This window comes from Struthio camelus, chromosome 1 (assembly GCF_040807025.1).
Source record: "Struthio camelus isolate bStrCam1 chromosome 1, bStrCam1.hap1, whole genome shotgun sequence".
Classification (NCBI taxonomy): Eukaryota; Metazoa; Chordata; class Aves; order Struthioniformes; family Struthionidae; genus Struthio; species Struthio camelus.
Genome location: NC_090942.1, coordinates 178,160,929 through 178,183,566, shown reverse-complemented (window position 1 = coordinate 178,183,566; position 22,638 = coordinate 178,160,929). Strand labels below are relative to the sequence as shown.

Below are 22,638 nucleotides of genomic sequence, written 5' to 3'. Positions count from 1 at the left end.
AATAGGGGCACAAACTGCTACCTGGGTAGCAGTAATGCATAATGTTATTTATAATTCATACTTCGGTGACATGCTTTTGAAGCAATTACACAATGCCTCCCTTCCTATCAATAAAATACATTTCACATATCTGAACACTAATGACTAGAGCTTCACTCTGGAGCAACACAACGCAGTGGATTAAGCGTGGGGCTAGAAGGAAGACGTTTCTGATCCCATCTCACCCGCTGCTTTGCTGCATGGCCTTGAGCAAGGCACTAACCTGCGGATAAATATAATTTTTGAACACACAGGGGACCTGTACAATTTAATTAGTTAATATTTGCAAAGCACTCTGAAAAGTGTTATAGGAATTATAAATCACACTCTATCGTTTTGGGGGATTTTATTCCAAGGTGCATTTGTGTAAACGTGCTTAGTAATGTAAAATTGCAACAATGGCAAAGTTTGATAACCAACCTGAAATGACTGGCGCTTGTTAGACTAAAATTAAAAATAACTAGTAAATCTAATCTATGTTTGAAAAGATAATTATATAAGACAACTAAATATACGTATTGAAGCTAGGAAACAAGTTTATTTTGTTTGTGAAGGATAAAGGTAATGAATGAGATATACAGAAAGGCATCTATGAAGCAGTATGTGTTAGAAATACCTCTCTTGCTGTGCCATACTGGTTCCTGAATTAGCCTAAGTGTTCAGGTTTTTTTTGTTTGTTTGTTTGTTTTTAGCATCCAGACTCTGTTACAGTTGCAGGTTAACCTCTGGACCTGATGAAGTTAATGGCAAAACTCCGACGGACTTTAACAGAGCCAGGATTCCTTGGTTATTCCAGGTTATTTTGCACCTAATTTAAATATTTTTCTTGACAGGAAAATATTACTCTGGGTAATGGTATGGTAAAACATGAATTAAACTGTAATATCAAGCACTTCCAAATGATTCAAAAGAACAGAACAGACATTCTAATGGCAACGTTTCCTTGCTCTAGCCTAATCTATTCAACAGCCATTGGTAACTTAGTGTTACAGCAAAGACAGGAAAAAATAATTTTGTGTAGACCAAGCTAAAAGCATTTTTATTTTTAAAATTAACTTTCTTCAGGGAATAATTTGACAAAGCCCCTATTTCCTAATACACTGTCTTTTAAGCAATACTATCCTTATAAAACAGGCAGTTCTGTCCATTTCTTTGTACAAGCTGCTTCTGATTTACAATTTCAGTCCACCTGGCAATGTTCATAATGATCACTGGCTGATGGGAAATCTGTTATCCTGGCAAGTGGCTCTGTGACATATACGGGCAAATTTCCACATCAAAACCCTGGAATCTCTGTGCATGCACAGAAGGACATCCTTTGATTGTATTGCTCACCCTGTCAAATTATTAAACTAATGTTGGTTTGTAAAATGTTGCCTATGCAAAAAAAAAAAAAAAAAAAAATCCAAAAATCCTTCTTACAATAGTGTAGATGTCCATTTGGATTACTGGAACTAAAGACTCACACGTAGTGCCTAAAGAGCCATTCGGAAAAGATATACAGGGTTTTCAAGCTCTTGCAGTAGAAGCCTTTAGTACTGCTTTAGGCATATTCCTTTTTATATACAGACAGAGGATTCTAAGAAATCAAATTATAGTAGAAGAAAGCTTGTACAGTGCCATATAAATACCCTATAGAAGTAATCAGTATCTGAACTGCATGAGATATCATACACTACAGTAGTGGCATAGACCCAAAATTAAGATACAGTGGTTCAGTTTCTTCTTGAGGCATTCACTGTGGCCTTAAAAAATCACATAGAGTGAGATTCGCCATATATAACTGCAGCAATCTTAAAGTTAATTATTCTCCCTAAGCTATTTGCCCAGGCTTTATAACCAGTGGGGAAAAACAGGCACCTCCAAAAGGTAGATGATCGCAGCAGAAGAGGTGATTGGACCTAGAAGCCCGAAAGACTTGAGCCTAACTTTTAGATAGCTTAACAAGAGATAAACCTTGTTGCAAAAGGATGTCCAAATTGCACAATCCAGCACTGTCCAAAGGTTCCCTAAGCTAACTGAGACATAGCACAAATGTGTCAACTCGATGGTGCCCTTGGGTAATTAGCCCACTTTCAACTCAAGAGTATTTTTCACTGCACAGTCCCTTTCTCTTCTGCCGTGGGATACACATCTGAGACTAAACATTTTTGATGAAAAAATAAAATAAAACTAGAATAGAAAGTATCCTCGAAATAACCATATAGTGAGGACATCACCCATAACAGGGATGCTCGCCTTCCTTACTGAGCTCTACTTCACTAGTGTGTTTCACTTGCATCCATAGGTGCACACTCCCTCTCTTTGCATTAAAGATTAAAATCAGTCAGTGCAATTTGCCCAGTGACTCTTTGCAAGACTGAGGAAAATCCCCATGGTATGACTGCCTGTGCCACGACGAATACTCCTGGGAGGGTGGGGACCTCCCAGGTCAATTCTTGCTGCATGCAGGGCTTGAGTCTCCCACGCGAGGGGTGTAGCAACCACGCTATCTTCTTTTCTAAGGTGTCTGATTTATTTTGATCAAGGAAACATATCCCAAACTCGGGAAATCTTTGTGACAAAAGTCTAATTGAAACTTATATATTCCCATGATTTTGCTTTAGACAAATCAGCATTTTCCAGTGAAAAATGTTTTATTGAGAAATTCTGGACCGGCACTAGTACGTTTTCCATCTGTGCGCCAGTTTTAAAATGAGCACTTGTTCACAGAGGGCGGATGTGTGAGAGGAGTGAGAAGCAAAGTTCACACAAATACTGCCAAAACACCCTCACTTATGTTTCTCAGAGACTCGAGACAAAGTATTTTGTCTGTATTCGGAGAAAAAAAAACTGAGGTGAAAGTTCTCTCCCATGAATAGTACAATGGTAGTGATGATTGCCACCGCAGCAGGAAAACAGTCAATATAAGTGTAGAAAATGAATGGCTGATGGGAACACAGTTATAAACTTCAAGAGATAAAAATCAGCCACAGAAGCTAATTTAAATTGAAGATGAAGAGGCAGAAGAAAAGAGAAATGAGAAAAATTCAGACTTGAAAACTACACATCAATTTAAGAGCAAACTGGCATTGTAGCTATGTTGTCCATCAATCAGCTGCGGAATTTCTTTCTCACTAGTGCAGTATTAAAAACTATCTTCAACTGTATTATAGAAATAAAAACCAGCAATATTTAAAAATTAAGTAAGTTGATCACGTTAGCATCGTTACATCAATCACATAACAGAGCCAAAGAGAAGGAGGTTGAGACAAAGCCCCTAATTTCATTTTCATACACCTAAGCACTCAGCAGCATCCAGCTCAGTGCAACGAAGAGTACCACGCTACAGGTCATCACTGTCACATCCGAAAGTCAGAACAACTTTCTGTGACTTCACTATGCCTGTAACTACAAATATTCAGGATTTCCTCATTGAATTTTGTGTCACTCCATCATCCCAGAAAAACAAGAAGCTACCTCAAGCTTGATCAGTTATATGGACTTTCCATCTTCTCCTGGTCATTGTTTAAAACAAAAAATGCCTTTGTCAAAGGGGTTCCCTCTGCTTTAACTCTTTGGATTGCCTACATTCCCTAAAGAGAAAAGAGTCTAGAGAGAAAGAGGAATTTCCATATTTTTGGATTTTTACTGACACACTGATCAAAAGTTCATGCTAAAAATCATCCTCTGCCTCTCCCACTCCTGTCCTCAGCCTTGGCAGGCAGGAGATCATACGTCATGCGTTTTCAGGGGGAAGAGAGAAGCACACTGTAAAATAATGCCATTTTACTGTTCAAGCATGTTGTGGGTAAGGGGGGGATGAACTTCTTGCTCAGTGTTTCTGTTACTATGTACAATGGGTGAAGCTCCTGGGGGTACTCTGAGCCCCACCTCATCGGGGCTACTTAGCTGTGGGATGGCTGCCAGGCTAAGGGAACAGCATGTTGCCTCTGAGGTGGGACCTTAAAAAGTTTTACTGGTCTTCCAGGGCTTGACTAATACTTTCTCCTCCCTTGATTTCATAAAGATATGCTTCTAGAGCATACCTGAGATTTGACCCTGCATATATGATGCTATTCTTACTGTGTAATAAGCATTAGTGGCGTCAGATACATAGTGGTAAATTTGCTCTTTGTCAGAGTTACATATCAAAATAAGTGTGTAAAACATGCTACAAAAAGGATGAGCTGCTGTTTACAGTGCAAAGCCCACTAAAAGCTGCATATTGCTGCAATATTTATTATCACTCAGAGCAAATTATCAGAGATTAATAAATTATTCTTAGCCCATATTACAGTAGTGAATAGTAACTGCCATAAAGCAACACTCTCACATAAAGAAATTTCACTGAAATACCTTGTTTCAAATTAAGACAATTAAGACTTTATTTATAACTTTATACTATTGACTGAGTTTGCTGAACTGAAGAATGACTATGAAAACCTATCCAAAAGAAGTACTAAAAAGCCTGGATGCTCAGCCAATATAAAGCTAGCAGGCAAGAAGGCAATTTCCCTGAGAAAATAGTCATACTTGGTTATTTTACAAATATGCAAGCAAATTACATTCTGTTCAAGTAAATACAAACTAATACCGAATAGGCAGCTTTCGTTATTCGATTGCCAGAATTTTTAGTGGTAAGAATTCTTTTCGTGTAAGACTATAGTGCACCTGAAACAAAGCAGCAACACAGAAAGATACCTTCCAGTTTTTAAAGGACATGATCCCTTACATGATACCTTATAGGTATTCCAAACTGTTCTGTGACCCAGCCAGGTAAGGGTAATTTCCAAGACAACAAATCTAAAATATTGCTATACTAAAAAACCAAAACCTCCAAAACTACCATCTAGTTAGTTTCTTTAGCTTGCTGTTAAAACTTTGAAGTTGCTAACTCCATCTAGTAGATTTAGATCAAAAGACAGATGTTGGTGCATTCAACGTAGACTTGTCACTCTCAACACACTGGTTCCTGAAAAGGAATCCAAAATGTCAGAGCCAGGCATTGTGGATTTGCTTACTCTCACCTAACATCGGAGATCTACAGTGCTAACACGTATGTCCTAGATATGCATGTATAGGTGTCCCTGGACCACCTATAGTCAATGACAAGGAACAGGCAGGCACTCATGAGCTTAACTCTCTCTCTCCCTAAATTAAATAGCTAGAATAGCTATTCAAAAGAATTACCACTTGTACATGCCAACTGCTATCCATTCGGTACACAGGAAGGCTAGATATCTAGCTTGGATGCACGTATCTACATTGCAGATGTCCATTTAGGCAAGACGAACCCCACACCCAGAGTCCCCACAGAGAGCACACGGGGAAAGTCAAGCTGTCCACATGGCAAGACCCAGAGCCCACACACTGCACAGGGAGCTGCAAGAACTGACCTAAAGGAAATATCGACTACAGGAGCCTCAATTCCTTTCTGCTCTCAGAGCTTAGGTGGCAACAGTGAGATAGATAGACACGCAAAATCGTTATGCCGAATAATTTAAAAGATGTCTGAAAATCAGCCAGAAAAAGGTCAACTGTTGTCTTGCACCTCCCACTAGCATGTACAAACTAGTCTTGGTATTTTGCTTACAAAAAAGCAAGACTGCACAACAATCCAAAATCAAAGAAAAGGACGCTGCCATGCTCTTGCTGTACTTCCATGCCGTTATCCCATAAGAATAGAAGATTACCTTTCAGTAACAATTTCTTTTTGTTGTTAACTGCATAACTATTCACAAGAAAAAGCTTATAAGCTCACTTAAGAAAGAAAACATTTGATGGGATGGTCTTATAGACTGTGAGGTCTAGCCTGCTTAGCTTAGACGCTTAGCCTATACCTGAGCTTTATTGCACACTGAAGCAGTCCTTTTATGCATGCACCTACACTGCCTGAATATTCAGCACAATGGTAGATGCATTTCAGTATCTTCAGAGGAAACTCCTGTCTGCCAAGTTTAGATGCTTAAGTAAAGTGCACAGGATCTCCCCTTGGAAGGCTTCAAGGGCACTTTCTTCCTTGCAATGACTGTACTTCGAATGCAGGCTTTTATTTTAGGTGGATTGCTTTGCTAAACATCTAATATTAAGGTACATACTAAATGTCTAAATTATACAGAATGAAGCCTGTAAGGCATGATATTATAGATCAAGAAAGAAACGGATTGAGCAGAGTTGGTATAATGTGCCAATGTTTCTTTTCAGCTCAGCAGCTGTATGTGGGGTATCTGTGACTGAGAATGAAGCAAAGAAAAGACAAATTGCAGATCACAGTCAAATTAGATTTTCCTAATGGGGCTTTTGAAATAAACTAACAGATTACTGTTTAAATAAAACCTGTAACAAGGATCAGTTGATGTTAGATTATTAAATTTCTTAATTTAATTCTTAAACTCCAGAGCCAGCCAAGTAATATTCAGCACGTTTTCCTCCACAAATTGTGGAATGCATTATTATAAAAAAGCTTTTCATGCTTTGACCAATTCTCTAAATGTTCAAGCAATATCAATCACAGAAAACAAGATATGCCTGCCAGTCATATATTAAAAGTATTTGCTAGCTCCCTGTGCCTCCTCTTCTCATTAATTAGACAGAACTACTTAGTGCAAAATCACTTTTTTTTTTTTTTTGGCTTACTATGTGTGGTACAAACTGAGAAAAAAAATACTTAGCACTTCAGGTCCTGGTGTTGTAACTAGCAAATTTAAAATATGTGCTAAGCCTGTCAATCAAGCAATGCTATCACCAGTGAAAAATCTTCTCCATCCTTTATCATAGTCAAGAACCAAAGTGTACTAATTAAAGTAAGAGCTAACACCTTGGCTTGTCCATGAAGAACTCCCTGTCTGCTTATGTGGAATCCGCGTTTGGGGCTGACAGTGATGGTGCTGGAGCAGAAGGCCGATTCATGAGTGGCTGGTGAAAGCCATCCTCCTCCTGAGATGCAAGAGGCAGATTGCTTTAGAGAGGCAGTGCGGCTGGATGCTTCTACGGGCTCTCAACTCTTGGGGTCTGCACTACAGAATCAACATGGCAAGTTCTCTCCCCCACAATACCACACCTTCCTTCTTTTTCTTTTTTGAGGAGGTGGAAGAGGGGTAATATAAGGAACAGCTCAGGAAGACAATGCATCCAATGTGTCCCAACTGCCTGACGAATGCAAAAAAAAAAAAAAAAAAAGTTTCCCCTCAAATATAGCTTAGTTCTCTCTCAGCAAATAAGAACACTGTTATGGATACATCAGTGCTTTCAGCTACTGATAGCCAGGAAGAGAAGACAAAACAGTAAGTACTTTAAGGCATCAGGTTAAAACATTTAAAATGCATTTATAATAAGTTACATAATAACAATGTCTAATGGCTTTTTATATTCCCTCCTTTTTTATAAAGTGTCCAGAATGTCCATATTTTGAACCACTCATACGAAGTAATATATTTTGTGAGTCTAGCACAAGCTTAATGCCTCAAGGCTCTACTTCTATTTCCAGCTCTACTTCAGACTTACAGGGTGACCTTTACACATAACTTCATTTTCCTCACCTATAAAATGAGGATATTAATACCTATTTACCTCACAGTTGGTTCCCTTCCAGCTGCTACAGTGACTGGGCAAGCTTATGCATCTACAGAATTACTAATGCTCCTGATAAACTTTTTCTTTTTTTAAACAAATAATAAAGAAATTAAATTAATATCTTATTGTCTGTATTTCCAGTAAGTTAAAGTACAGAGAAAAATAACAGTAATGGAAAAACTGTTCAAAGCTCCTTACTAATTTTCCTTCAATTATGCTATTCTTCAGGAGAAATGTGGGGAGTTCCTACTTGACAGTAACTTGAAGAAACTTCTTGATGCTGCTTTCAGTCAAGAAGAAGGTTCAGATTTTTCAGTGAAAAGTCTTAACACAGTCTCCCATTGCAGAAAATATAAACGCTGCAATATTTGCAAGGAAAAAAAGGGGAAGAACTTACTTTACTTTGAAACTTCAACTAACAATTAGGGAGGAGAGAAAGAAATAAAAAGAGAATCAGAGGAGGGAGCCAGCAATCTCTTCCTAAAGGGAAGAAAAGATGCTAGCAGGTATGCTGGCTCGCATCTGGGATGACACCTCTGCAGAGCAGCTGATGACTGGTGTTTCCATCAGCCAGCGAACACCTTGCCAATACTTATCTCGCTCTGAGAAGGTGATACTTACTCTTGTACTGCTCTGGCTATGGAGAGCGCTGTAGATCCAGTTTCATTAACGCTATCTAAGGTCACATTTGGCAGGTCGTCATCATCACTGTCACTTTTAATTTGTCTGGGAGATAGGCCTCGGGGGTCCATTTGTGCTGGAAAGAGACATATAATGGATTAATATGAGTGTTCTGAAATTAATCTTGTCCTAGAACAACATTAGGGTGTACAACACATCTATTCGCTTATACTGGATGGCGCAGTTTTCTCCTAGCCTCACAAACCAGATGATGGATTTGCAAAGTCATCTAGTAGTACTACACATACACAGAAACATTTTCAACTGTATGCAAATGTGTGAATACACATATACTATACAAATGCATTCTGCGGACTTGAACCACTAAAATAAAACTACGTATATAATATTTGTCAAAAACTCATTTTACCCTCAAGTTAATTATTCTGGCTGCCTTAGAAAGGGAAGAGGACAGAATGGAGCACATCTGCTTTATACAATAAGGCAATACAATAAACATTTAAGAGTAAATTTTACAGCAAAATTTCAAGAACAATCTTTGATTTTGGCAGTACATCCTGAGATATCAGGCTGGGATTCACGTAACTTCAGTCAACTAGAAGTTAGGCATCTGAAACAGGTCAGTTGTCTTGACTTCTGACTCAGTGCAACGTCACTGTCAATCTCTGAAGATGGCTTCTCTCCACATTACATGTAGCAAAGCCTCTACAAGTAACTTCAAATAGACAACTAACTTTCAAGCAACTGATGTTAGGTGGACTTAGTCCCTTCCTTTTAAGTCAAATGTTTTGGAAAAGCCATGCACTCTCAGGTCTTACTAGCAGCTGAAGATCAAAAAATGTATGATGAAGGGCAGGATTATTTTCTCCATCCACAGTTTACGGTATACATACTATAGTACGTGTTGCGAAAAAAAGACAGGAAAGGAAAGGTGGGAAAGGAGGGCTACCTGCCTTCCCTGTTGTCCTGGTTTCTGCCTCCAAAGGGAAGTAAGGATGGCACCTTCTGTGGGAATAACTGAGTCTGTGCAGGGACCCTGACGCAAGTGGAAACCGAGAGAGGGAGCGAGGGGGACATTTGAGCACAAGCATGACGTGGAGCACGCACTGGACCTGGGGGCTGCTTGTGTCAGGGGACAGACCCAGAGACAAACTTCAGAGGTGATGCAAAGAGAGAAATTTTCCTCCTGACCTAGCAAAAATCACATGCATTTAGTAAATGCTAGGAGACCCTAAAAACTGCTAGAGTAGAAAGCAAAGCCGGGGAGACACTTGGTCCTGCAAGGGAGGAGCAGGGAGGGGAAGGGAGGCAAGAGATTTGTTTGCAAACGTGTTTATTTTGTCTGGTCCGGTAAAATAGATGAATCCAAGCTTACTCTATTTAAAGAGTTAACTTTTTCCAGTTTGTTAGTTTGTGCTCTCTTACAACACAGCTTCAGAGATCAGATATTTTCTGGGTTTTGGAATGTGCATTTCAAGAAAGATAGCTTTCATTACCTCTCAGCTCTAGCTAACCAGAGTCCTGTCACTGCAGGTATCACAGGTTCCCTTTAGAGACAATGAACAGTTCAGCAGGTCTACTCCCAGAGTAACTCTGAAAGTTACAGTTAAGTCTCCCATTTTGTCATGTTTCTTGCGTTACCACGTTCATTGACTCAAGAAAAGGGACTGAGTCACACTGAGGAATGGGAGGAATATAGATACTCCAAGAGTTGTGCAGCCATAAAGGTAGCACTGATGGATAGCCGGGCTCTCGAAAAGAAAGTGCTCCCCAAATGAGCGCTGCCTATGGGGAAAATTGGTCTTAAATTTTAATTATATCTTAGCTGTTAACCACTCCTGAGTGAAAGAACAATGACTGATTATAACTTCTCTTCAGAGGCACTTGTACTTATGCTAAAGAAATTACTAAACAAAATACTATTGTATTGAAAATACAGTAAGTTTAAAAAGCTAATGCAACAACCCCAGCAGGAAGCATAGCGCACTCACGGAGGCACAGTACTACTTCTATTAGCTTTCTATTCACAGAGTTTAGGTGCTTCAGTAATACTGACTACCTCTTGATTCAGTTCAGATCAGTTCACAACAGGACAGTACACACTGCATGTCTGAACATTAACGATAATCTAGTATTCGATTTAAAAGCAGCTGAACAATCTGTTCAGCTGATTTAGAGGTAGAGAAAACTACTGGAAAGAAGTGTTATTTTCGAGGATACCTTAATCCCAAATGATGCTGCCTTGTTAACAGAAACTTTATATATGAGATAATTACTACCCATTTTACTACTTTTGCAGTTACAGTGAATCTTGTTACAAGAAGTTATATGCTATATTTACCCAATATTTAAATGCTGCTATAGGTGATGGTTTTTCAAAAGCTAATTTTTGCGTAGAAGATTAAAATTGTAATTAAAAAGCTGTGTATGTGATATTCAGCATTAAATGTGGCTTCATCTGATTTGCACTATGGCAAAAGTTTTAATTAGGTAGGTCAGAAACTTTCTTGTGTTTAAACTCAAGGATAATTTAAAATCGCAAAAGTGGTTGAATAATTTAGTTCATAATACAGTTATTACACACCAGTTGTGATCACTTAACTATGAATACACCTATATAAAAAAAGCTGGTATAAATGTATATAAAAATATATTACCTTTTTTGTTCCTTATAAGACACACTGTTTCATTATTATTACAGATTATCAGCACTTCAGATAGTATTGAGATTCCTATGAGTCTCATAATGTAATGAGATGTAGTAAGATGAAAACTCTCAAGTATGTTAAAATAGGTCATTTCTAGATCTTATGGTGGGACAAATGTACTTGAAAATATCACAGATCTAGCCACAGAGTTGTTAGTCGGGTTGTGCTTTTGCAGCTAACGATAATTTGGTTCAGTGGACATCATTTGCCTCATTATAAGCCTATGGTTGAGGGCACTGAGAGCTGTTGTGGCATGTGAGCATGGTACGAATGAAATGGTAAAAACAGAAATACATTGTCGGGGGAATTCAAAAGCGAGGAATTCAAGGACACTTTTTGTTATATGTTTGCAATGAACTTAATTAAAGATGAGAATTAAACTGGAGAATCCAGGTGTTATTCCATTATTTTTTATGTCAGCTCACATACACATCCTTTTTTTCCCCCTTTCCATTTGCAACCTCTCCTCCTGCTCAGGCTCTGCCTCTCCACAACCCTTTCACTTTTGTGGCTCTGGGATACTTTGCAAGTACTGGGGGAGAGCGAGTGACGACTTTCACAAGTCTCTGAGGAGAAGCTTGGCCCTATGAATGCTCCTTGCTCCACGTTGACCCAGCAGCTCAAAGAGCTCAGTGGGCTCCATCCTTCTCCCACTTGTAGACTTGGCTGGCCAAGACATTTGGAAGCAAAGGTGACTAACCAGGAGGCTGAACTCAGCCTCTGCCATCTGGTGTAAATTGCCCTGTTCTCTCAGCACAGCTACAGCTGCTGCAGGGAAAAATAGCTTTTAAAGATATCCCCCTCCCTCACATGAGCCAGATGGGGAAGTAACTGGCTGAAAGCCTCACAGATATCTCCTCCTCACCATTTACTACAGAGTACAAACTGCAGGATGGGATTTTTATACATTCAGAGTTTGTGACTCCTGCTTATGTCAACAGCTTTGACTTTCTCTTGGACATCTAAGAACAACTGTCAAACTGCTGGCACCAAGGTTTATAAATACCAGTAGTGGTTCATAAGCACTGAATTTAGAGTAATTATTGGCCTGATGAACATCAATCTGTGGAAGAACTTAGAAATGTAGGCAAGAGGTAATTTAACAAATGAGATAGGAGAAAGGTGGAGAGCAAATACATAATGGAAGGCAAACAAGGTGGAGGAGCGTCCACAAAATGTGCCCATGCATTTTAACCTCACTTTGTGCTGTACCTTGCTCTGATGACCAAGTTTCTCCTTGAACTTAGGACTACAGGATAGGAAGGGACCTGGCTAGGTCACTGAATCCAGTCCCCTCCTATCACAGGCAGATAACTCTTATACTCCAATTAGTTAATAACTATCAGCCACTGCCTTAAAACGAGCTGGCTTTCTCACCCTTGCTACTCCTCTTTGAGGGCAAGATTTGTCTGACCGAGCTACTTAGTCGTTTTGTGAAGCTGCGGTGAGAAACAAGTTAGAGACTGCTTTGGTGGGACAAAAGTGCAACTGAAAGAGTCCACAAGAATGACAGAAGTAAGCTACATGCTGAAAGGCCTGGCGAGCCAGTGGAATTGTTTAAGAACGGTTGGCTGCAAGCGCACAAGGCTGAAAGAAACGATCCTTTTCACTAAAAAAGTACAAAGGATCGCTCTTGACACATGCCCGTATCTGCAATCATTTCTCAGTGGCACTTTGCCAAAATGTATCAAAAAGGAGTTTCCTGTTAGGCAGTACAAGTGAGTTCACTCCTTGAACTTGTCTCATGGTGGAATGTGCAAAAGGGTCTTGCGTTAGATGAATGCAAGCCTTTAAATACTCCAGAACTTGGTCTACCTTCAATGATACTGTATTTGTCGACTATCAGCTGCCAGCAGTAAAAAACTGACCTGGATCGGATATAAGCTTGTTGCTATTTCTGTTGAAATAGCAGCCTCAGCACACTATAACAGCTTTTTGGCTTTACAATTTACACTGGTTGTGGCAGCCAGACAATACCTGATCCAGTTTCTTGAGACAAAATTGCCCCTTCTGAAGTGCTGCAATGCATCTAAACCAGCATAATGAGTTCCTAATGAGCACTGACTGACTGTGGGCCTTCTGGCACACAGCTGCATCGCTCCTGACATGGTACAGGATTAACCATTGTATGGGAGCACTGGCTAAATCTCCAGGAGTGACAGCCCGCAAGCTCTAGAGGACCGAGGAGCCTCCAGGACCTAGGGGAAAGCATGTGGGTTCCACTTTTCCAGGTCACGGGACCACCGAATGGGGCTGTCACTCCCCTTCTGTGCTCTCTAAACTAGTCCTCCTGTCTGTATAGGGGCATCTCTTGGGAAGCAGGGACCACGGATTTAAAGCTGTCCAGGTGATGAGCGCCTAGCACATCGGCCGCTCACTTCTGGAACGAGTGCTCTAGTTACCAGACTGCTGAGTAAAGAGTATCCTTCTCCTTCACTGAGCTATGTCCTAAGAGGAAAACTCTGCGCTCTTGTCACAAATTGACAAACACACTACATGTGAAATTTTGATTTGGGAATCACTCCAGGCATGCTTACATGTCTTCTGTTTCCCATCAGTATTTGGGCACAATAAACTGACCTGAGCTCCATACAGAGGGCAGCTCCTCCCTGATACTTCCTAATCATTTTGCTTATTTAGAGAGATTATTTAGAGAGAACCAGCTTAAGCGCTCTGAGCTGATTGGCTAAGGCCAGGCACCATCAAAAATCCTCAAGTTGGATGTCTGTAATAGGTAGTTTGAAGCTGGGCCCTCTTGCAGATGAAAATGGCCATATATCAGCACACTGCTATAGCCACTGGCAGGTTTTGGTAAGCACATCCTAATTTTTATTTTCAAATCAAATTTCACAAAATGGATGAAAATTAGGTTCACTAAGACCCACTAGACATAATTGCAAATTAACACAATATCTTTGATTTAAAACAAATCCAGATCTCTCGGTTTTAAGACAAAGGAAATATTTAAAAGCAGGAGAAAACTAAGTTTTCCTTCTTTTTATAGCTAAGCCATGAAGTGTTAACTAACGCTCAAATGACTCATTATGGGACAATGTTTGCTGGTGTGAAAATAGAGAAATAAAGTAAAATTTCAGCATCATGAAACGTTGAAGCCTCTGGCATGTTTTATCTTAATACCTCAGTTTTGTGAATTAAATTAGCCCTCTGTTAATACCTTTGTAAATATATATCCATGTAGGCTTGCTGATAAGTCACAAAAGAATCATGCTTAGTCGCTCTCTTAAAATGATTACAAACTATTTCTGCTTTGTGAATGAGAATATGCAATTTGGAATTAAGAGTTAATTTGTTTTTTTCTCACATATTAAACTCCACACTGGGCTTTCTCTGAAGATTGCCTAATACTCAACACACTAATCAAATAAACAAAGTGCTCCAGACAAACCGGTTGCTCGTAACAGGATTTCCAAGCATCCCTGGCATCCCTTAACTGGAGCTTCAGACTCGTCAACCACGTGCAGGGTTACAAAAAGCTGCAGCGGTGGCATATTTCAACACAGGACTCACTGCGTGTAATGCCAAGGCCTGTGCTACGTGCAAAGTCAGCCTGGATGACCGTTTGCTCCCTCTGGCCTTACTATCTCTGACTCCTTTAGAGTGGAGCAGGGGGAGGTTTATCTCTGGCATCAGCTCCCAGCTAACCGATTCAGCTCCCTGCACCTGCGTACAGTCCAGTCTCTTTGCTACACTGCTCTCCAGGTCGGCCCCCGTGTCTCTGCCACCGGGATGGCTGCCAGAAGGATGGTGCGAAGGGCAGGAGGGTCTCCACCGTGCCACCCTCTCTGGCGCTGCGTTGAATCGTGCAGCGGCTTCCCCCTCGGCCGCTCGCGGAGCAAGCGGCCGTGACGGCACAAAATACACGCGACTCCTGACAGCAGCCCATGAAGAGGTACTTGTGCCACAAAACTAACCTATCAGGCTGACCGCGGCACAGCTGGTCCTCGGGGCTGTGAGCAGCGTCCGGCTCCGAACGCTCCTGTTCTGCAGGACCGCAAACGCAGCACTGCACCGACCCGCTCCAGAGCGAGGTATTTGTGTCGGCAAATATAGCCAAAGATTTTTGTTGCAATGGAAGTTTAAACTACGCAGAAATTAGTAGCTTTAAGGTATCTCAAATAAGCTAGAGTCTTGCTTGCTATTGCCAAATGTCTTTCCTAGAAACTTTTTCTCTCCAGTTACTTTCAGTGCACGATGGCATACAAAAGGTAACTAAGTATAAAAAGAAAATTACCTCTATTTGTAAATGATGGTCTCTTTGCCCTACCTCCCATTAAGACTAGGAAATCAAATATCCACCCACTCCCAAAATTTACGTGTACAAGAATGTCATTAGTACTGTTGTTACATGCAAGTGTGTTTGTGTGTGGGCAGAAAGAGAAGAGTAAAGTAGAAAAGTGACATTTGTTGCTAAACTCCCATAATGACAGAATTGGAAAATAGGGTTATGAAAACAATACAGCACCCATGCTTTAACAGAATCCACTATAATCTGCCAGGGTTAGAAACACTGTGAAAGAGGTGGTTTGAACCCAATAAAAATAATTTGTTATTCTTACTGACCCCGTTACTCAACTGCACCTAAGGGTACATTTCCATTAGCCACCATCATCTCTCTGTGCACTGGGCATCAGGAGCACAGTGACATAGGGAGTGGAGGGAACAGAGTTTCATGCCCTATATTCAGCCACCTCAGGCCTCTGCGCTGGAAATGTAAGTTCCCTACATTTTGCATACGGTCTGTGGAGAGAGACAGGTGCCTCCGCATCCAGAGCCTTGGTTAGACGATGTCAGTCCCCTCCTTGCGCTCTTAGGGTGCATGTGAGCACCAGCTCCGGGAGCTTCTTTGCCAGTCTGAGCCAGTGGGAGAGGAGGTCGCACAAGTACCTCTGCGCCTTGCTGGAAGGAGGAGGAGGAGGGTGGCCCTGCGCAGCAGGCGACTCAGCCATGCCTTAATTTGACAAGGGGGAAAGAAGCAAGAATTTCTGGATCTCAGTAAGTGCCTGATAGAGGGGGGAAAGCAAACAGCACTGTGCAGCCTCACTTGCGTTCTACCACAACATTTAATGCAAAAGAGACTTCTTGCTGACCAGTTGTAAGGTTGAAGAAAATAATTTTTGGCACCAGGGCCTCGATGGGCAAATTTGGAACAGGAAAGAGGAAGACAAAGTAATCATCCTTAAAACCAATAACTTATGAACAGATTATTATGCACTGCAGTGCATAATATCACTCTCTACATAACTTTGCTCTCTCCATTTAGCATCTGACACGTAGAGTACTTGAAATATTGCAAGATGGAAACTGCTGGTCAACAGTGACTTCTATTCTTTCTTAAAATGCCCATGTTTCAAATACCTAGATAAAAAAATGAACCCAAGTGGATCAAATACTAAATACAGACACTAGGACTCATCTCTATCTTTCTGGGTTAATTTTCAAAAACAGGTTTTAGAATTGTGCAAGTCTAGTCCCGTGCCATCGCCTGAAGTCTATTTCCAGACTGAGACTAGACGCGACTGCTGTCTCTGTACCATGCATTCCCTTGGCTGCTACGCCCCTCACAGGCACAGAGGTCAAGGCTTAGAAAGACAGCCAAGAGAAACCTTGGATGTTGATCTGCAAAGCTCAGTGAACCACACCCTGACATACTTAGCTTACACTTTGAGACATCACCCTTGCAGCACTGGGTGCTGCAATGAGGACTGCAGAACGTCATAGAGGAACAAGGATGCCCGCGAGCCTGCAACAGCCTGTCCTGGCTGGAAGGAGCACACAGAGCGGTATATTGACGGGGGGAAAAAAGCCAGTGAATATCATTATGTACTATTTGGTGGTGTGGAGTGAGCTGTCAGATCTCTGGCCATGTGAAGCAAAAAGATTTCACTCAGCAGACAACCACCTACTCCTACCCATTTCTGAATATCCCCCTTCTTGACAGCTCCACAGAGAGCAGGAGCCCAACGCTGAGTACCTAAGATAGGAAAACACCAAAGGAGAATGTCACAGGCGCTATTCTGTACTTTTAGCAGTAGAAGCAACACTTCCAGAGACAAACGTACACGAACTATTTCAAAGGGAGTCCCCTGAGATTAGGTATTGTACTCAGGTTTACTTAATGTACTTTAGACAGCTGTTTTAGGAAACCAAATCCTTGCTTTACAGACATAACAAATGTACTCATTGTGGGAATTATGGCGTTTATGATTTTCTCCTCGTAAGCAGGTACTTACTATATGAAGCACATATACGGCATTTTTCTTCTCATTTAAAGTTCATTATAAGCACTTTATGCTTTGGAAAACGCTTTGAGCTCACCTATCAGATTTTCAATCGAAATAGCTTGGTGCCTGGTAGGGGCAGCAGAATTGGTCGATTTATTTCATAAAACTTTATGTACAAAGCAGCAATATCCATGAACTTAATGGTCAGAATATAGAGTCTACAGGGGTAATTTTTATTACAATTTATAGCAAGATTACCCATACTCCACAGTTTTCAGATTTTATTGTGATTTTATGGGACTATATGGCTACAGCAGTTAACTGCACCGAGCATAGCTGTGGTTCGCAGGGAATGGGAAGTGGCACTGAACACACACTGTAACTAATCTACCAGAGAATATTAATTGTTATGATCAAATTAAAGGCAATATTTAAAATCATTTCTCAAGGCAAATAATTTGCCACAAACTTGTAATAAGAATAGGTGCGTGTAAAAATATAGAGGTGAAGAGACTGCACGGATAAGGACAGAATATATTAAATATTAAATAAAATACTACGTAGTCACTACAAAATAGTAAGAGATTGCAACTATCGCATTTCAACAGTCTAGAGATATTTTAGACACCAGAAAGTTTCCAATAGGTTGGTCCAAGTCAAACCCGAGTCAGGGATAAAATAAATGAATTCCTTCTCAATTTCAAGAAGCAAAGCATCTCCAACCTGTATTTTAACTCTCCATTCTGGTAAGAAATACTACTTATACTAGTCCTTAAATACAAGAACCATCTCTAGTAACACAGCTTCCACCCCAAACACAAGCCTCTCCTCTGTATGTTTCTCCTCCTGGCTGGTTGTTGCCAAGCTGTTTCTCCTTTCCAAGAACCACTCGTATTTCTTCCAGACAAACTGAGGGACAGAGGGAGAGGAATCAACTTACAAACATTTTGGGGGGTAAGTAGACAGGCTGGAACATGCACAGCCTCAAAAGATCTTTGTGTGCAGCAGCCAAATATTACAGCTGAACTAGAAACTCTCCACCCCAATGGAATTTGAATCCAAAACAACAACTTACTAAAATGTAGAAAGGCTAATTATTTCACATGAAATGAAAAGGCAACAGCAGTGATTTTAATTAAGCCTTTCTTCCATAACATAATTTATACAAACAGACCATAAAATCTGATCTTTAAACATATGGAATGGTTCTTTGATTTCTAGCTCTGTAGTACAAATTACATTTACTTGTACGGAATACATAGGCATTACAGTAGGCAGAAATAAGAAGCTACGTTTTAAAACTATGGCTGTGGATAACTTAATCTAGTAGTACAATCCGATTTAAGTCTCAGCAATGTCTGTAGCAAGGAGTACTGCATTTACAACTCATTAATATATCAACAATTAGAAGTATGGAATGCATAAGCTGTAAAAAGATGCAATCCAGGCATTTCTGCTGGGTAAACGTGCAAACAGGGTAACACGAAAATAATCCGTGACAATGTTGTTATAGGTGGCAGCAAACTGAAATTCAACTGGCAAATTTCGATCTGTAAAGTTCTGAATGCCTGATTTTGCAGCTACTTTTATTTTCCGAAAACTTAAAAACCTGTAATACTGAAAGAAAAGCCAAACCTCCAAAAAAGAGAAATATTAAAGTTGCACAAGTCCTTGGTGTGCCATCATCAGGGAGGAGTTTCTAAAACGCCCTTCAGTTAATAGAGGATCTCTTCCAAGCTACAGAGAACAACTATTAAGGGTATTATCTTTGACAAAATCTGCCGCTAGAGGGACATGATTTGCCAGTAGTATTCACGGATCTCATTTAAAAATAAGGCAAGGGAAAGACACAGGATAACGGGACCAGAGCTAACAGGGGAACATGTTCCTACCAAGCCAGGCCATTTTGCGCCCATCTATCTGAGCCTCTCCTTTACCTCATCACAAATTCTGCCTCTATCTCTTTCCTACCTTTCTATTGTCACACTCTTGCTATTTGCCGTTTCTGCCTCCTTTCCTTTCCCACCTTTCCTCCTGAATGTGTCCACACATCCAAACCCTTCTCATGACTTCTGCCCTTCTCCCGCTTCCCTTTCATCCTGTGTTTACCCTTGCCTGTCTCCCAGCTGCCCACCAGCCTGTTCCTACTTCCCACGAGAGCTTCTCATTGCCTTTCCCCATGCAGGATTTTTATCCTTTACCCCTTATTTCCCTCCTCTTAAGGGGACTCAGAGTTTTTGCAGAGCTCCAACGGTGGCCACATTTCTGCAAATGCTTATGAAGATTAAAAAAAAGACAACAGTCCAAACTGAACTTGAGGTTCATGGCACAAAAGCAGAGAGGTTCTAGAGTTTTGCACCAAAAAAAGTTGAAATAAATTTTTCCACATGGAAAATGCTACATTTTTCTCTACTCCCAGTCGCCGGAAGAACGGAACACTTTTTTTTTTTTTAAGGAAAGTTTCAAGAAAAAAAGAAAAAGAAAGAATTGGCCTGAGGCATACATGTTGCATGGAAAAAAAGCCTAAATGGTTAACATATAGACAGACTTTGAGCAACTAAAGACAGAATTTTAATGGAAACTGTCAGGCAGCCTTACCTATACATGTTGCTACCTGCTGTGCCTCTAATTATACCTTTTAGCAATACACACCATTGCTGAACAGGGAGAAAGGAGGAGGGGGAAGAGTTTTTCATGGGATTTTAACGCACTGGGGTCCAGGAGGGTTGGGAGCAGTGGAGGGGCACCCGCAGCAGGAGCAGCTGCCTCTGCCCTGGGGGAGCACCTGCAGAGTGAGAGACATGTGGGCTGTGCATGTAACGGTCAGAGTAATCGCTCGGGTCTAGTTATAGAAAGTTGTTTAAAAATTTGTAGGTGTTCAGTAACAATTTATAAATGTCTAGTGTTGTATCCTGAATGTACAGCTTAGAGATTACTGGCGAGTTATGTGTTGTTAATAAGCGGCTCAACTGCTTTGATCCTGATTTTCGTTTTTGTCCTGCAACAAGCAACAGCCTAACGAAACGGTGCTTTTATGGCATGGTACTAAGGGTTCCTGATGCCCCTCTCGGGGCACAGGACCTGACGCGATATTGCCAGAGCTCACGGATACAGAGGTTAATTCTTTGCAAACTCATCTGGTTTTCAGTGCTGCAGAAAGGGTTCGGTTTAATGGGAAAGTTTCCAAGTGAAATATATGAGAGAGAAGGCAGGGCAGAGAGCAGAAACGAGCAAGACGTTTGGAGGCAAAAAAGCAGATCTGAGACTCATCTGAAAGAAGGTGTGGCTGGAAGCAACAGCATGAACGATGCCACAGAGAAGGAAGTGTCGTGGCAGAGAAGGAGATAACAGGACAGGTTAGAAATATTAATAGATATGGAGGGAGATATGAAGCAGAGCTACTAAAACTGAAACTCAAAGAATAGTCAGCAAGGTGAGAAGGACCAGAAAAGTGGAGAAAAAGAAGACGAGAGGGAAAATAGAGGAGGAGATAATGATCCCTTGTCCTGAAGGGAAAAAGAGAATTCAAACAGATAATGAAAAAAGTATTTGCTTGAACTCTCTAGAAAGCAGAGGTTAGGAGGACAATTTTGCTGTAGAGAAGGAAGGTGGATTGTACGGTTCCTGGGATGGACTGGGCTCCCCTAATGGGAGGGGGCAGGAGATGGAGGTGGCCTGAGAAGAAGTTTCTGTAATAAAATGTCTGTACTCAAACCTTGAAGGAAGAAGAAAATTCAGTATGAGGAAGATAAAACTGGGAGAGGGGAAGGAGTAACAGGGAAAATCTCTCTATATACATCCTATTTCTTATACTCTTCCCTAAGTACCTGGAAGTATCAAGAAACAGGCCTGAACTTTGGTCTGACATAGTCTGGCTAATTTTAGCACTGAAAGTATCTCTGTTTAGGAAAGCACCTAAGTTTCATTCAATTCAAATGGACTTAGAGAGAGGCTAATGTAAAGTATAACCTTACGTGCTTCCCAGTCACACCCTTAGATCATTAATATGGTCTTTGACTTAGATCCAAAGCAGAAATAATACAGAGATTACAGGACAAATGTTGCTGATACTGTGGATTAACTGTGTCTCAGCATGCTTATTTTCTCCTTTCTGAAAATGATCAACATTCACAAAGAAGTTGAAAGTAGTGACTTCAGATAATTTTGAATCCTTCAGCTGGCTAGAGGATTAGCAATCAATTCAATTTGACAGTAGTGTACTGTTACCATCCAAGTATATTTATTTCTTGTTTTCAGTAAAAAAGCTGATCGCTGAATGGAAGTTAGCTTGTGCATGTATGAAATGCATTTAATCAGTTAATTTATGCAACATCATTGTATTTTATTATTTATACTCTTTTATATTGAACAAGTACATGCCAATAAAAGCCAAAAAAGATGAATATCTAGAGTGAATTTTTGCCCATTATTCTCCTATTATATTTATTCAAATTAATCTGAACATTTACATCAAAAGAATTAGCAACAGCAAAATGGGTACAACTGAGGAGAAAAAAAATTAAAAGAAAGCTTAATCCCTTCTTTTTCTTTAGCTGTACATTAATAGGTGCAGCAGGGCTGGTTAATGATCTCTGCCAATAATAGCACAAAGGAGAGATTGTCAGGGCAGCTCGGGAAGTCTGAAGCTCGTGGGCTGAAATCCCTACAGCACATTAAATTCTGGAATTTTGTTGATGAAACTAGGGTAGTGAATTTCTAGTTTTGCAAGCTCAGGAGGTACTTCCCATAGAGGAGACCATTACCACAGCCAGCTAGCACCTTTGAAAAGAAAATAAACAGGAAAAATTCCGGATGAGCTCAAGGTCAGGTGCAGCTCAAAGCTCCAAAACCAAAATACAAATCAAAACATTTTTTTCTTCAAAAAACATGGTGCACCATACTGCTTTCATTTATAATTTTTAAGGTAATGGCACAAGGTCCTAAAATTATGTCACTGTGTAAAGTGTAATAAAATGTCTTAAAGCATCACTTCCACACTGAAAACAAAAACCAGATATGCTGTCAGTTAGTTTCCTATGGTTTAAGCCTGTCAGGAGGACACATTCCATACTCAAGCTAGGGCACCAAGGGAATGGGAGGGGGGCAACCAAGGATTTATGGACAACATGATGCTATTAAACATCAGAATGACTCATCACTGTAGTTGAATACAGTCACCAGTACAACAAAATCAGACATGAGAGTTGAAGAAAAAAGATCTTTTAGTTGTAGAGAACTGTTCATTATGCAATTAGGCACACAAGAGATGTGCACATTTTAGACATTTAGCCTCATAAGACATTTTAGCCTCATAAGACCTGAAAGCGAGATTATCTGTTAGTATCCTCCCTTCTCACCAGCAGTACCTCATTTTGGGGGAGAATTAGCTGTACTCTATTCATCCATACACAAAGAACCTCCACCTCATGTTCCCACCACTTTCATCAATGTCT

The 22,638-nt window shown here is 40.5% G+C and overlaps 1 protein-coding gene across 17 annotated transcripts in view; it reads right to left on the bottom strand.

Annotated features, from left to right (window-relative positions):
• KLF12 (KLF transcription factor 12) overlaps positions 1–22,638 on the bottom strand; it is a 277,654-nt gene that overhangs the window by 93,012 nt on the left and 162,004 nt on the right. For all 17 annotated transcript variants that reach the window (XM_068929636.1, XM_068929641.1, XM_068929646.1 and 14 more), the window contains one exon: positions 8,215–8,350. In XM_068929636.1, the coding sequence (XP_068785737.1) occupies positions 8,215–8,350 (136 nt within the window). The remainder of the gene's footprint in view (positions 1–8,214; positions 8,351–22,638) is intronic.